The sequence below is a fragment of the Cryptosporidium bovis genome (genome assembly GCF_009768925.1).
Source record: "Cryptosporidium bovis isolate 45015 chromosome Unknown contig_3, whole genome shotgun sequence".
Lineage (NCBI taxonomy): Eukaryota > Apicomplexa > Conoidasida > Eucoccidiorida > Cryptosporidiidae > Cryptosporidium > Cryptosporidium bovis.
The window spans coordinates 225790-242881 of NW_027125024.1; the positions used below are offsets into that span (position 1 = coordinate 225790).

The window sequence follows — 17092 nt, forward strand, 5'->3', positions numbered from 1 at the left end:
TGATCTGACTTTATGATAGAAATGATGTTAAATAGTTTATTTTATATTTATACTTTTTTCACGTTATTAATTTTTTAATTTCATTCAGTTACTACCTTTTTCAACTCATTTATTAACACTTTTTTCAATATATTTTCCAGCTCTGAATCGTCATCTTCATCACATTCATTACAGGTAGTCTTTTCATCCTCTTCTTTTTCGTCTTGAGCTTCCTTCATTTTCTCATTCTCACCATTCTCATCATGATTTACAGGATCTTCATGATCCTCATCGCGATCTTTATCATCTTCGTCACTGTCTAAATTTTCCAGTTCCTTTATTAAATCAAATATTTTGTTTCTATTCCTTTTTGATATTTTTTCATTCTCTAAATTACAAACAAATTCGGCTCTGTGTTGTTCATCATGTTCTAGTTGGTTGTTTTTGTATTCACTTATCTTTTCCGTTTTTTCTTCGCCACTTTTATCTTCTTTTTCTTCATATATTTGATTTGCAAACACATTAAAGCAGTCTTCATTTCCTAGGGAAGCTCTGATAACAGCCCTTATTTTTAGTTCCATATCTCTTAAACTATCATGCTTTTTAGAATTTTCCCACTTATTCCAGTCGTAATTATATACGTAATTATTTTCAGTGGTAAAGTTTTCGTTTTTTTGAATAAAAGAATTGTTAATATAATTTACAGCCTAAAAAGTGTGTTTTAATTTAAATTGATATTTTAAAATAACTTACTGAGGTCTGATCGCCTTTTGGATCATCTCTATTAACAGTGAGTCCTAAATATAGCTCTCTGTTTATAAAAGCATTTTTCTTTGCATCTATTTCTGGTTTCACTTCTTTTGGTATATCAATCAATTCATAATTGAAAGGTCTTTTTTCAATTGTTTTCATTCTTAAATAATTAGTCCTTCTAGAAGCTACTTCATTGTTTTTATCGTACATTCCAAGCTCCTGGGTTGGTATTAAAACGATTACAAAGTTAAGTTTAAGACTCAAGGATAATTAAAATACTAATTTAAACAACAATACTTACCCAAAATCTGAATAATTCAGAAGTATTTCCTTGATTAGAATCAATATTTTGTGTATCATTCTTATTAAATAATAAATCCCAATCCTCTCCTGAAATATCCAGGTCATCAAACTCGCTCTCAACTTCAGTGTCATTCTTTATTCTTCCACTTTCAGTTAAATCCGAGTCAATGCAATTTGAACATACTTTTGTTCTCATTTCTCCGAATTTTAAACATTCTACATCACATTCATGTGATTTTGGGAGTTCGTATATAGCTTGTTCCACACCAAAGTTACATTTATTACAATCCAAAGCAGGGTATCTGTTATTATAGTTTGAATGTTCACCACCAGATAATTCCAAGTCTTCACATTCAACACAACACACATTTTTTTGGCATGAAAGTGGCAAAGAACAATCAAAGTAAATCAAAAATTTATTAGTATGGTGTGTTCCTTTACTCACACAGTTACTCTCTGAGTTGGAGCTACTATCACAAAAACATTTGCAACAAGACACCTCCGTTAAATCCGAGTTAATGGTAAGTTTCAAAGTATTATTCAATTTTTCCTGTATCACATAATTTTTATAAGGATTTGTATATTTCACAGAAGGTTTAACTTGATTTTCCTCAATTAATTCCTCTTTTTTTTTTCCAATCTTTCCTTGACAAACTATTAACAAAATTAGGACATCAATACAATAGAACACGAAACCTATAGGTATCTTCATCCTTTATTTGCATCATTTATTAAATATGACTCGATAAGTTTACATTAATTACCTAATTATATCTTTTTTCTTCATTTGCTTTTTACTATATATTAAATCTAATTTTCATGACCTTAAGATAAAAACAATCGGCGCCAAAAATTTGCATGACTTAAGATTAAAAGGTATCGAGTGTGATTATAATGAAAAAAACTAATAAAAAAGGACAGAAATAGAGAGAAGTAGAGTGAGAATACAAATATATGAATGTAATCAAATATTGTACATATAAATATGGGTTTTAAAGTATGTACGAAAGAGTTGAATATACCGAGTTTATAGGAGTTTTTATATAAATCCTCGGCTGACCAAGAAGTAGCTATACTTTAGAGAAATCATAACAAATACTTCAGAAATAAAAAATTGACTGGATGGGAATACGTGAAGATGTTTATAAAATAGATGGCTAATTCTTTGTTCCCGGAATATGTAAGAGTAAAAATGTGATAATAAAAATGAATAATAATTAGTGAGATAATAACTACCGCTTAACTAGAACTTCTACAATTACTGCTTATTTATGTTGTTACGCAACTTTTACTGTTCATGGCACCGTTTATATTACTTTGTTAGTTCAGTGACGCTAAAAAAATTATTCTAAATGATCACAACTATTTAATTACTAACTAACTTCAAACAAGATTAATTAAACCACAATCAATGTAGAATTTTGGGTGTAAGGACCCTGAATAAAACCGTCACTTATTATGTTTGAGCCATCAATTTTAATGTTTATCTCTTTGGAAGTGAGAATAATCTCACCTAAAGCTCCTTCTTGTCTCAAAGTAAGTTTAGTTACAGTATCATATTCTGTGTAATCCTCAAGTGGAATACTAAATTCTCCAAAACTAACTTCGTTTTTCTTGATAATTAGTAGTTCGTTAACTAGGATGTCAATGACTTGTTCTTTATAGTAGAATTTACCATTAATTATTTTATATGAGATATCATTTATCACTGCCTCTTGTATCGACCCAGGATTGTGCGTTAGCACTATTTCAACCTCATTTAATGACTCTTTTTGGGCTAACTTCAATCCATATTCTCCAATTGAGTCACAACTACAGGCTATTTGCCCATTATAGATGCTTGTAGTACACCTAGTTGTATCCCATTGACTGTCACTGCCTTCTAATTGCTTTGAGGCGCATTCATATGTAACAAATCTCTCAGATACAACTCCGGGAGTGTACTCTGGAGCAATTAAAAATTCAACATTCACATTATTTAAATTGTAAATATTGTATTCATACCCACATCTTGAGATAAATGCTTGATACGTGCTTTTAAATTTATTTTCCAATTTGTTATTTTTCGTTGATTTCACCAATCCAGCTAATTCATTCAAATAATTTTCAAGAGACGGCCTTATAATGGTAATGCCGTATCTTGAATCAAAGCAATTTGATAATAGATAACTACTCCATTTAGAATCGAATATCATATTTTCATTTAAATGATAGTATATATTCTTTATCAAGTGTACTTCCGTTTTACCTTCTTGATTAAACTTTATTGGAGGAAGCTTGAATTTCGAATCCTTTAACTCAATTCCCTTACCCAATTGGATCTCAGATAGTATATATGAAGCTACATTCACCTTACTATTAATACCATTGAGGTTAATACTGTCCCCAAACGTGTTTGACATGATCCACTGGTTTGTTGATAAAGCACCTAATAAACTTGTGGTGTCCTCTATACCAGTCTCCATTTTTCTTTCAAGTATAAAGTCAAGTATGTCAATGACAAGTTTTGGGTAGTTACTATTAAATCCACACTCAGACTTCAATAACAACTCACTTATTTGCTTCAATGTCAAGGATGATATGTCTAATTCATCTACTGTTATTTCTTGGTTGTTTCTGATATAATCAAATACCTTCCAAACAGAATATAGATTTAAGAATAAAATTCCTCCTGAAAGCTCTCTTTTTGTATAATCACCATCCAATATAATTTTTAATATTTGCATCATTTGTGAAGTAGTTAAATATCTTATGTTAGATGTTAGTATTGATTCTATCATAGATGTATCACTTTCGTCCACAATATTTGTTAAGGTTTTCTCGTTTTCATAGTAGTCAAAAAGTGAAGAGTATTCCCTTTGTATGTCTGATAATGACATTGAACTGTTTTCATTTGCTCTAAAGCTTATGTTCATACATTTAGAGCTGTTTCCGGAGGCACAAAACATTTTTCTTAAATGTTCATCTATATTAGAAATAGATGAACAATCAATACCGCATACTAAATCGTTATTTTTATTGTGTATTATTAAATGCACAAGCCAATTTTCATTACTTGTTGGTAAACGTATGTACTGGGGGAGATTAGGAGATAAATATGTCAATAATGTTGACTGTGTACTCGTACTTTGACCTGGATTTCCTGCTGTTGCCAGTAATGAATACTTCCAATCACTCATTCCAATTTTGTTAGACAACTTAAAGTTGAGCGGAATGACTTGTTTTATTCCAGGATTTATAATTGTTGAAGAACTCATTTTTATCGTACTGTAATCATTTTCAAATGGTATATCGCTCCAAACATATGAAACATATCCTCCAGAGGATACCATATTCTGAATGTTGCTTCTTTTTACTAAGGAATTCAAGTTGCTCTCAGACAATATATTGTTTTCGTTTTCGTCATCTGTTTTTTTCAATACTACTAGTAATATTGATACTTTTTCATCTCTTGGATTTATTTCGTAATTCCTAATATCTATTGTTATTGAAATGTCAATATCTGTGAATTGTTCTGTTTCATCTTGACTCAATTCAAAGGTTTCTGGACTAGTAATTAAACGAATAAGTCCAGTGTTCTCAAAGTACAAAAATGAAGCAAATTTAATTTCTTGAACACTCTCCCATCCATCACTTTTTCCAACGTACTTTATCGCTGTATTTAAATAAGTTCTGCTTGTATATGGTATTGTACTCGGAACCTTTTTGGTAATAATTTGTATTGGAGACTTTTGTTCACTTAAAATAACATTGAATGTCCTGCATTGAATTGCATTGCTCTCGTGACTTCTAATTCCAATTGCAAATACTAAATAGGTTCTTGCAGTTTGAGGAACCAAGTTGAATTCTGTTAATGTTGTGTTGCCTGAAATGGTTGCATTTGATTGCTGTGTTGAACAAGCTTGGCCCCAATAAAAACCGTCTGTAGTGCAAGCATTTGAGAGTCCTTGGGAAATTGTTTCAATATCGTCTTCATCAGAAGTAGCTGCACACAAATATCTTATTTCCTGGTTAGAGTATTGAAAATCTGCTTGATAACTTCTTAATCCCCTACATGAATTGCAGCTTATACCTGAGTTACTACTTTCCACATCACAATAACCTTTGCTTGCAACTATTTGTTCAATTGTTTTTGAATTACCTATCTCAAAAGACATTTTTGGATAGTTACCAAAAACAATTTCAGGGTACTTTGCCATTATGTTCGGAGTTATTGTTTCGTTATGAATTATAATATTATTTAATGAACTTTGCAAAGAGCTTGAACTTGATTCAAAGATCAAATGCATCAGGGAAATTGGCTGATTAATGGCATTCTGATTTTCATTAATAACTAATTGAGCTGTTTTCTCATAATTGCATTTCATCGCTTCACTTTTTACGTATTCTTCTTTATTTACTGAAAGATAACAACCTCCAAAAGATTCCAGCAAACTTGGAACAAAATTGATGTTCTTTTCAATTGCAACCTTTTCTCCAAAATCAAAATATATCTTATTTGCACTACTACCCGAAAAGTATTTTTCTAAATAACTTGAACACTTCTCTGAATATTCATTTGGCACTGAAAATGGAGTATTCTTATATTTAATTGATGGAATTGGAACTTTATCCTTTGTATAGGCTCCTGGAATATTAATATATTTATTCATCAAGTGAATTCTTGAAATTTCTCCGAATTCCGAAGCTAGGCTAATATTTTCATCCCCAGAAATTATTAAATCAAATATTATAAAATCGTATAAATCTTGTACATCATTTCCCAATTCAAGCTTTGAAAGCTCCAATCTCACTTCTATATATACGGTTATTATAGATTGAGTATTGGTTTTTTTAATCATATTTTCTGGTCTCCAAATTCCGAAGTTGGTAGGCATATTAATTGTTTGGAAGAATGTCGGTGACGCAAAATAGGTAATATTAACATTGCTTCCGAGCCTAGAGAATGTATAATCTAAATTTTGAAGCGATTTTCCAAATTCTGTACAAAACTCCAAACTATCATATGAATCTTCTGGCAACTTGCAATTAAACTCGAGTGAAAAATTCTCATCTGGAATTGTTTTTGGTAAGTTCTTTAATTGAATGGTTATTGGTAAGAAATCGTTACATGTACTTGTCATTGGTGGATTTGAGACCAATAAAAATGGCTGGAGGATGTTTGGATTTGTCTTGGAAAATAGTGGTGATAAATCTTTACTTGTGGTTGATTCAATATATGGAACAGCTTTTCCTTCCATACCATAATAAGTAATTGCATTACATTTGCAAATAAACTCTATTGTTTGAGTTTCAAAGTTAACAACCTGTTCAGTTTTACATAAGGAAGAAGAGAATCCCAAATAATCCTTTTGCATTGCTGTACATTTAATTCCAGAATAATCAAGTTCTTCCTTATATTCGGCAAATAATGAAAACTCTACAGGATTTTTCAAATTCCAAATCTCGAATTCCAGAGTACATAACACAATTGAACTAAAAGCCAAAGGATACTCTTCAATGTTCTCAAGTCCGTTTATTACCAAGTGATTACTCAAATAATTTCCGGTTCTAATTACAGTAACTGTATTAACATTTTTTTTGCATTGTTTATACCCTTCATTAGCTTCTCCTATATTATAGAGAAGTTTATTCATTTTATAATATACACCTCTGTGAAGAAGGATATCATCCTCGCTTATATCGGAAAATACAATAGATGGAAACTTGTTGCCACCAACATTAACTCCATTCTTCAAATCCACTTTATTGAATGTACTGCTAAAGAAGCTGTTACCAGTTTTTTCTGTTACCAAAGAATAACTTCCACCAACTCCCTGAGTATAACTTTTTCTTGAAGCTACTCCTTGATAAATTCCCAACAAAATTTGAAGTTCATCAGGAGTTAATACTGGAAGTGGGTTAATTGCTCCAACTATATCTGTTGTATTTAAAACAATGTTGTCTATACCATCTATCAAGAAGCATTCCACAACAGTGTAAATTCTTTCAATAGAATTAAGAGGCAGTTTTGTGTTGATATCAAGTCTCTCTCTGTAATAGTATTTATTGTATATTCTACTCATAGCTGCCAAAGTAGTTGGTTGGGCAAAGGGATAATCTTGGTTAAATGAAACTACATGAGAATCTATTGCAGTGTTATAAATAACATCAAAATATTCCTTCCAAACAACTTCATTAGTTGTTGGGAGAGAGAAAATAGCATTGAACAAACTCATCGTATCAACATATGATAGATATGAAATAGGATTTGTCAACACTGCAATAGCATCCTCTATTTGAGTGTCACTCAATTCTTCACTTGTTCTTACAATTGTGTAGTTACATAGATTGTATTCAAATGGATTGTTTACACCTTCTTCGAATTCAGGTAAACACCAATTTGCATAGGGACTTCTACTCATGTCACCTTTACATTTTACGAAACAACCTTGATCCCATTTATCTGTACTTCTTGCAAAAACGTACCACTCTGAATGAGTAGATGGTAACCTCAAACCAAAACGATTGTGCTGACCCGCAACTACCATTTCAAATATTTGACTTTCTGGAGTAAATACTGGTGAGTCAACTGCAATTGAGTAAAATAAGAAGGGCGTTATTGTATAATTATATTCATGAATTACATCCACTGGTGTATAAAGTGCGTCCGCTATTGTTACAGAATCCTGTATTGGTTGTATAACATCAGAATCTTTCGTAATAAATCCATTATTAACTAAAATCCATTGAACATATTCATGCATACCTTCACTTGATTCGTATATTCTCGGTGATTCTAATCTGTATTCCTCAAACCTAACTCCTCTTAGCTTTTGATAGTTGTCTTTCTCATACTCTTCATTTAGGAAAACAAATGCTCTAACTACACAAAATGTTGGCGAATCATAGTATTTGTAGAATAAATTTTTAGGAATAGTTATAGACGCACCGACTTTACCATCAACGTCTTTTATATCCTGAATTTTAAGACTTTCTGGATATATAGGCAAGTCTATATTATCAATTTCTGGACATATTAACCATGATTTTAGTTTCATTATTGAGTCAGAGGTCCAAATTTCACCTTCTTTTTTAGTGTCGCTTAGATCATCATTGAAGACGTCTATATAAAATGAATATGAGAATTCTCTATTCATGAATATTCCTGGCAATATTCCTCCTATGAATGGTTCAGTATAAGGATTTATTTGTGTTAATTGAATAGGCTGGAATTTATCTGTTACAATTGTGTAATAATTTTGGTAAAAGAAATATGTATTCATTGGCGAACAACATGTATCATTTGAAAGTGTATTGTACAGGAACATAGTGTTTGTTTTGTAACTATTTGCGGCTAGAGTAAAGTGCGTTGTATTCTTCCCTACAGGTGTCCAAATATTTTCTTCAGAATTTACGCAAGATTCAAAACCACTATTGTGCTGCTCATCGATAGATGAACCTAATATACCAGTGAAATATCTAAATGTAATTATATCATAGTTCGGTATTTTTGTCCTATTCGCAGAGCAAAATTCAGTAAAGTTCATTTGGTCAATCATATCTGTTTTCCAAGGTATTAGTCTTGGATTAGAACATTGCCAGCAACCATTTGCCTCAGCACAATGACCAAATCTGTCCTGCATAAATTGAAAATTAAAGTTGAAAAATGGATCACCGGCTTCAAGATCTCTCCCTGAATATTGAACAAATGGAACATCTAGCCTTGGGTATGGAGAAGTTAACTGAAGTGGCGAACTTGCACCGAAAATGTGATACGAGGGATAAGAACCCATATAATCAACATTACTGTTATATTCGAACACCTTATTTAGTCCTGAGTACTTCTCAACACCGTATTGTAATATTGAAGTTGTCATTGTCTGGTAGTTACTAACACCATATATTACTCTTCCAAGAGGAGGAGGATAGAATGCTGTTTTGTACTGATCGGATATAGTATTAGCCTGCTCAAAGCATAAAGTATCTTTAAAGCCCTCATTTGTTACACTTGGAACAAGTGGAAATGTTCCGTTGAAATAACAACCTCCATAAAAATTTTGCGTTTCTATCCATTGGGAATTGGGAGATCCAACAGGAAAGCCACTTTCATACCATTCAGCTCCAAATGGTATTTTATTCCAGTATGATTGAGTTGAAATGGTGTTTCTATATATATTTGTGCCGGAACTCTTGTCAAGAATAGCATCTAATTTTTTTGGGTATTCTTTTACCTCACTTTCGGACTCAGCTGGTTTCTCTGTTGTTGGATAGTAAAAATCATAATTACTCGTGCACAGTAATTCAGTCTGCGGAATTCTTGATGGTGGAATAATTCTCACAGAGGGGCTTGTCATAGCAATGTTTGTGCTTCCCCATGCAACAAAGCCTGACTCTTTACCTGGTTCTGTGTAAGTTGTACTCAATACCACATTTGCAAATTTATCATTCGGGATGAGCATAGGAAAAAATCCACCAAAACCATTTGGAGGGTTCCAAAAAGAAGAAATGGCTTCCGTTTGAGATGAATATTCATGACTCAATGTTATATTTGCAGAAAATTCAATTACCGGAATATCTGTTGCATATGAAGTAAGACCTGGATAAATTTGTTCATAATTAACACTTATTTTGAAGGGAAAGGTAATAGTTTTAAACAAATATGATTGAATTCCAAGATTGTCAGTGTCTGTAAATATTTCATGATAAAATTGGTATTTTACATCTCTATCAAGTATTCTGGGAATTTTATTTTGAAGCTCATTATTTAAATCCTTAACTATGTCAACTAACTTTGAACCTTCCAACCAAATTGTAATGTTGTTTACACCATTAAAAACAGAGTATGAAATCTTGCTATCTAATATTACCTGAGCAATATCTGAACATGCTTTAACAATGTTAACAGTGTCAGATTTGATTTTACTTGACTCACTAATACTTTTTTCTAAAGATTTTGAGTCACAAGAGATTGATTTTAATGGAGTTTTGCCGCTGTTTTCGTAGATTCCAATAAATTGCAATGTAATAGGATGCATAAATTGGCACGGACTTACGAAATTAGTTACTTGACTATCTATTGAAAGAAAATTACCTACTGCTGGACCTGTATAAACGTCTGCCAAGTTGAATCCAATAGGATAATAATAAACTCTATTTGGTTCAGCGTTCAAATCGTACCCAGTTACGATTAAACTGAATTTCTTGTCATTCTCAACAAAAACTAAAACAAATATGATTAATATTGATAACCATCTATAGCCAAGTGATCTTTTTAAAGGCAACATTGTAGGAAGCCTTTTCATTTTTATATTTGAATTTATACAAAAACAATGATATTAGTCCAACATTAAAGCTTTAGTTTATTTTTGAAATGCACCATCATATTTTATTTCTCCACACCATTACAAATTTTTTGTACTTGACGGAGATTACATTTCCCACAACTATTTAAGAGCTAGGCATATTTATGTAACAAAAAAAATTTTACTTAGTGTAATTATTCCTGATTTGGTTTAAAACTTTATCAATTCTTAAATTATAGTAATCATGAGTCAAAACATCTAATATATCCATATGCAACTTTGCATGTATAAGGTACATGTTTATTTACAATACCGGTAAATGCGGTACTATTTTACTAAGAAGTAAACCTATTTTTTTGGGAAAAAAATCAAAACTTATTTAAAATTATTTAGAAAGCAATTCTTTATTTTAGGTGAATTAGTTATTTCTTAAAATACCAAATTAGACTAAGGAGGCAAGTGCATAACGTTAAATAAATACAACATTTGGTGTTTATTTTTGCACTTATAATAAAAGTAAATTAATGAAACAGAGTTAGCATAAACAGATTCTATCCAAGTGATGAGTAAAGATCAAATATATTTTCATCTGTGCTTTCTTTATGAATATAATGTTTTGTCCTACCTTTTCCCCTTGGCGCTACATGATCGAACAATAAGACCTAAAGAGTGATCATCATAGTAGTTAATAGAGAATTTTACCATACAATATCTACAAAGTTTGATTTTATGTGAAATCCGGAAATTTTTTGTATTCTAGAAATGAAACACTTTTTTTTGATAAATAAGGTACTGCCGGATACTTGTCTAGGCATTAAATTTAGCTTGAATAAGATATTTGATAAAATAAATGACGAGAATACAAAAAACAGGATTTTTAATGCTATTTATTTGTTCGCGATTGACTCTAAACATAATAATTTGGTCGAATCAGGATCAATTATAGGCGACTTTGCCAACTTGCTGGATTCAATAGTGGAAATGGAGCATTCACTAGAAGAGTCTGTCTGTGATAATAGTAAGTTGATGGGTACCAATGCAATTTTGGATGCATTTTTCTTGCTTGAATATCCACAAAACATTGGATTAATCAATTCTCTCAAGTCAAACTTACCATATTTGACTCAAAGTAATTTTTTTGTACTAAAACAATTAATTAGTGAATTGTATACACATTCTAGAGAGAGCAGTTATGATTTTTTAAATGAAAATAATGCTTCTGAGAATTCATTTTATGACAGCAGCAATAGTGGTTCTTTCTCCAGAATTAAGAGTAATATTAATGAAAAAGAAAATTCTATTTTGTATTTAAGCGATGATGAATTTAAGAGGATAAATGAGGCACTTGAATGCAATAAAAAAATAAGAATAGGCTTTCCAACATTTCTTGATTTCGAGTACAATAAGGATGAGTCAGGAAGAATAAATTTTTTTTATATTGATGATAAATCATACAGTGAAATGAATTCAATATTGAAATGTGTTTATTTTTCATTGTCTTTAAGAGATGATAATCTGGAAAATTTGTCCAAATTAATAAAAAACTTCCAGAATGTCAGTAAGTGTAATCCTGTCTCTATTTTGGTACTAAGGTTAATTTTAAATAATAATTGGGACTGCATTGATTATAATTCCGGAGTATTAAAACAATTAATTAATATAGGTAGCTCTGAAGAAGTATTGACACTTCTATTTGAGTGTTCACTTCTGATGAAGGATGAAGAGTTATATGATGTTTTTGATTTGTATTACTATTTGGGTATAAAAACAGATTTTGGGGACGTTTTGAGGTCACTTAAAAGAATAATTCAATCCAAAATTGACAAAGGGAGTTTATTTTGGCACAAACTTTCCTCTTGGATGAGCACAGATAGTAAAAATTCGAATAACATAGAGAGATACTTGTTGAAGAAAGAGTTCTCAAGCAATCATGAAATGATAAAATCCTTTTTGGATTACTTTAAAAGTGAGATTAATTTGACTCTTAAGAAATATAATAATTTGATAAATATCATTGAAAGTAAAAAACTTGATCAAAATTCAGCGAACAAAATATATGAATTAACCAGAAACTTAATTTATGTCACCCCATTCACTCAAAGAGGGGTTATTTTAGATATATTAGAAATATTGTTTTCGCTTTCTGAGGAAATGGAATACAATGTTTCGATGTCGGACTTAAATGACTTGTACATTATGAACTATATGTTTAATGACTTTTTTATGAAATACTTATACACAGAGAAACTAATGGAGGATAGAAACCTATTGTGTGGTTTTAATGATATATGCAAGAATATGTTAAATTGTTATAGCCCTTATTCGAATGTAAAAAATCTTAAAGAGAATTATCAAGAGTTGAAGAATTCAACTTTAAAAGAGACCTGGATTCGTTCTCTGATAATTCTTTTTGAAAGAAGAAGTGATTCAGCTTTTTTAGAAGATTTACTAAAGGTCTTCCGCATCATTACTGTTAAGCAACAACTTTCTCTATGTTGGTTCATTACTACTCACAATACAAATGAAGTGGTAAACAGAATTTCAAGTTTGTGCTCTTTAAGAAGGAGAATAAGCTCTTTGCAGTGTGGAATAAATTGCATTGAAATGGAGTTGAACGCAAAACTTGAGCAAGTAACGCAGATATTAAAACTAAACATCGGCTATGAATCCGCATGTATATTGCTATTTATACTAAGATTCACAAGAAACAACAAAGGTGAAGAGAGACTATTAAGGATTGTCGACGTAGTAAAGGGGACTAAGGAGCCCAAAGTGATCCAGCATCTAACTGAAATAATTAATAGTATCAACTTTGAATTTATAAGGAATGAATATACAGAATTAGGCAATTTGGGTTACAAAGTAAAAGAGTCGTTGTCTGGAAGGTCATAAAGTGTTTATTTGTATAAAAGAATTAAAATTGAACTCGAATACAAATTGTACATGCCCAATTTTCACATTATTACTGCTTATTAACATTGTTACTTTCTTAAAACAATATCCTTATTGCATGCGATGGCGCCAATGCAAATATTGCTTATTGAGAGTAGTAATGCTTGGTAAAGGTGACAAAATGATAAGCAATTTATTTGGATCAAGATTTATCTTCTTTGGAGTTTTTACAGTACTATGTTCTGGGTTTCCGTTTTCCTCCTTATTTGCAATACCAGGTGTGTGCTCAAAAAGTTTTGAGGAGTTGCTAACCAAGTCAAAAGTTGACATTGGGGTGATTGTAACTCTTTCAATAATACTAATATGTTTTTACCTATTAATCAGTGGAATAAGTTTGATAAATTTGTCAGGATGTTTGCAAAGATTGGGGATGCCAAAGGATTACCCAAATGCAGTAATGCGAGCAATAATGTATTCAAAGTATAGAAATGATATCAATTCAAGTCTGAACAAAGCATATTCAAATGAGAACTGTTACTATTTTGGTGGGGATTCAGCTTACGATTTTAGGGGAGTCAGGATTAAAGGAGGTTCTAGGAAGAACATGGAAGGTATTCGCTCATCCTCGCCACTTTTGACAATAGAGGGTGAACTAAAAAAACGTTTTAAAAAGTCAATAAAATCACTAAAGGCTAGATTTACATTGGCAATTGTGAGTATTATGGTGCTTTTTTGCCTATCATATGCATCTTTTGTTATTTTTCAAGGTTCACAAATTTTTTTTGATTTTGAGAGTTTAAAACCCGATGAATTTGGACTAAATTTTTTTAAAGGTAATCCAGAATTTAATTACTCAATATTGTTTTTACTGATCGCGACAGTTTCAATTATAGTTATAAACTCATTCACTGAAGGAATACTGATAATTAGTATAGTGTCATGGGTAAATTTTTTTGGCTTACTTTTATTTTCATTTCTTTCTATAAGCTTAATAAACGACGAAAGTATGAAAAAAGATGCGAGTATTAGTCGTTACTTTAATTCTGAGTCACTTTTTGATTGGGATGTTCACATTTGGGGTATATTTGGTAGTATTTTGGATATTGGAACATTTGTAATTTCTGCACTAACATTTCACATTATTTTGCCAGGTGCATTAAAAATTCTATCAAGTAATGAAGAGATAAGGTCTTCCAAAATTTGGACTTTAACTATAACTTTGGTTGTCTTTATATTCTTTTGCAAATCTTTGATGGTAATTGGAGTATTGCCTTTTTTCCCAATGATACCTTTTGAGTTTGATCCTAACAGTGATGGAATAAATATTACTTGGTTGATTTTAAATTCAAAAATATCAGGAAATGGTGGAAACGAAAATGTAATTTTTAGTTTGGTTAAACATATTTTCCTTCTTGGTAACTTTTTTACTTGGGTTCTATTTACTTCTATTGCAGTTAAATGTGTGGATAACATATCAAGGTCAATAACAAACAAACTTGAATGCGACTTTGAAACTAACTCAGCAAAACAAAATTCAATAAGCAATAGGTACTTTTTAAGGCCAAGTAATAGACAGGTTTTTTTAAACTCAAATTTTACGGAACAAGAAATTTCATATGTTCAGCTTGATAGCTACAGCAATAGTTCTACAGGACTTTCAGCACAAAGCAACTTAATTAGAGGTTCAACATATTCTGTTTTTTCTGGAGCAAAGTTAATTGAAATAGGAAAACAAATAATAAATGTGACCATAACTGTTGGACTATTTTTTTATGTACATTACAAACTTGTACATGAGCCACAGTTGATTCCAGTATTCAAATCCATTTGTATATCGCTTTTTGTATTTATTGTTCTTATTTTACCTTGTATGGTATTTTGGTTGGTATTCTATGCAGATATGATCCCTAATTCAATAAGTTTTGCTCAGAAATTGAATCTTATTTTTTTGGGAAGAATTTCAACTAGGCTTGAAAAGAACATAGAAAGAGAAGTAGAGAGATCTTCGAATTCTGAGAAATGCACTCTGTCATGCAATCCCATTACTTTTGGGTTCTTTTCTATATCACTTCCATCTATTCTCGGTTTAGTAATTTTAATTTATGAACTTACCAAAATAGCCAACTATTTCATGTAGCCTTACACGAGGTGAAACATACTTGAAAGTTATTAATGACTAATTTTTTTAATAATAGTACATGCTATATTTTTTCCATACCTAAATTTACATTAATTTTGTGAACCAGAAATCATCTATTTTAGGCAAGAAATGTAGAATTTTGTCTTTTTTGTCCAGTATCTAATAAAAGATCCACAAAAAATGGAATAAACCTTTATGGGTTCAACAAAAGTTAATTCTTTCATGTTATCGCATTTCTTATTAGTACTTATGTACAGGGCATGCTACGGCGCCAAGTTTATAATAAAAACTATAAATGCAATTAGCTGCACCCTGGCTCGCACATGCCCTTTTTAAATGGTATTTTTAGATTAAAATTTTTAAAGATTCATAAAATTAAGGGTAAATTCAACATAAGGAGCAGGTTTGAAAATTGTAAAAGGAGTTAAATTGATAAGGAGTGTATAAATACAAAGGCGAAATGTCTGACGAAAATATTACAGAGTCCAAAAAGGTTAAGATATTAGATTCAAAGCTCGGTGTGTCAGAAGCCAATTTAGAGGAAAAAAAGGTGGATCTGCAAGAAAGAGGCTACTATAACTGGGGCGCAAGGTGTTGTTGTACTTCAAGAATGAAGTTCGAGGACGTAAATGTAGCACCGGGTGAGGAAATAGAAAATATACAGGAGGAAAATGAATCTGGACAGGATTTAATTGAAGATATTACAAATACTTTCACGGGATACAGAAGAGAAAGCGTTTTCAATGCAATCTCAGAATTTGAAAAAAAACTTTTAACTTTAGGTATGGCGGAAGAAGGGAGTGGTGATGAAGAGAGCGACTCGGAAAGGAGTGATTTTGATTCTGCGCTCAGAAGATGCTCAGAATTTGTTCAAAGGCCTTTGATTATAAACACTATAGGAACGAGAAGAGCCACTGCTCCTCAGGCCATGAAGAAAGAGGTCGCTGCACGTTTAGATATATTTGTTAACGAGGAAACCACTGAGGAATAATTTACTTATTCAATGTTTATATTCTTTATGACATGCTTTTAATAGAAAAATAAAGCTTAATAAGAAATACAGCTTATTATTCTTATTAATTCATATAGTAAAGGCTGCACAAAATATCAAGATTTCAGTCCCAAAGTAGGTTAGATTATTAAAAGTCGCAATAATAACGTGGATAATATCTGTTTTGTACGCAAGAAGTTTATATATATGAACAAACTATGCAAATCGGTGCTTCTGTTTTTTTATTACATTCCTTGACTTAAAGCGTAGCATTTTCCTAGCAATTTGTTGGTTTATTCCTGTAAAACATTATTATACTCTTTCTTCTTAAACATCAGTTGGTCTGATGATTACGTTAATAGATGTGAGAGGACAAGTGATAAAAAATAAAACAGGAAAAACCACTAAAGTCAATGTAATTCTAGTAAAGCTTTGATGTTTATTGAGAGGGAAAGTGTTTAGTAGTATATTAGTTCAGTGTATTAAGGATTCACATCTAGTGTGTGAAAAGTTATACTCAACGGAGACAAGAAACGATATAAGCAAATGACTTGGAGTTTAATCTCGTGCGTTTAATCCTCAGCTTTAAAGATGGAGTTCTATTGTTTTAATCTTGGGATGAAAAACTCAAGTTTTCGGTTAAGATTGGATAGATATTGAATGAATAAAATAATAACAAATTCACGAGTAAGATAGTTTAAAAACAACAAATATATTTCACAAGAATTTTTTTAATGTGAAAAAATAGTA

General features: G+C 31.1%; 5 protein-coding genes across 5 annotated transcripts; 3 read left to right on the forward strand and 2 right to left on the reverse strand.

Annotated features, from left to right (window-relative positions):
• Positions 1-80: 80 nt before the first annotated feature.
• FG379_002081 (uncharacterized protein) lies at positions 81-1747 on the reverse strand (the record flags this gene model as incomplete). The annotated part of the gene is made up of 3 exons (XM_067327950.1): positions 81-686; positions 733-951; positions 1034-1747. 3 exons carry the CDS (start codon positions 1745-1747, stop codon positions 81-83), a joined length of 1539 nt encoding a protein of 512 aa, XP_067183489.1.
• A 685-nt stretch (positions 1748-2432) lies between these two features.
• Positions 2433-10319, reverse strand: FG379_002082 (uncharacterized protein; the record flags this gene model as incomplete). The annotated part of the gene is made up of 1 exon (XM_067327951.1): positions 2433-10319. The coding sequence occupies one exon, from the start codon at positions 10317-10319 to the stop codon at positions 2433-2435; it is 7887 nt and encodes a 2628-aa protein (XP_067183490.1).
• A 762-nt stretch (positions 10320-11081) lies between these two features.
• On the forward strand, positions 11082-13211 carry FG379_002083 (uncharacterized protein; the record flags this gene model as incomplete). The annotated part of the gene is made up of 1 exon (XM_067327952.1): positions 11082-13211. One exon carries the CDS (start codon positions 11082-11084, stop codon positions 13209-13211), a length of 2130 nt encoding a protein of 709 aa, XP_067183491.1.
• Positions 13212-13371: 160 nt separating this feature from the next.
• On the forward strand, positions 13372-15348 carry FG379_002084 (uncharacterized protein; the record flags this gene model as incomplete). The annotated part of the gene is made up of 1 exon (XM_067327953.1): positions 13372-15348. One exon carries the CDS (start codon positions 13372-13374, stop codon positions 15346-15348), a length of 1977 nt encoding a protein of 658 aa, XP_067183492.1.
• A 463-nt stretch (positions 15349-15811) lies between these two features.
• FG379_002085 (uncharacterized protein) lies at positions 15812-16342 on the forward strand (the record flags this gene model as incomplete). Its single annotated transcript, XM_067327954.1, has 1 exon — positions 15812-16342. One exon carries the CDS (start codon positions 15812-15814, stop codon positions 16340-16342), a length of 531 nt encoding a protein of 176 aa, XP_067183493.1.
• Between the last annotated feature and the right edge of the window lie 750 nt (positions 16343-17092).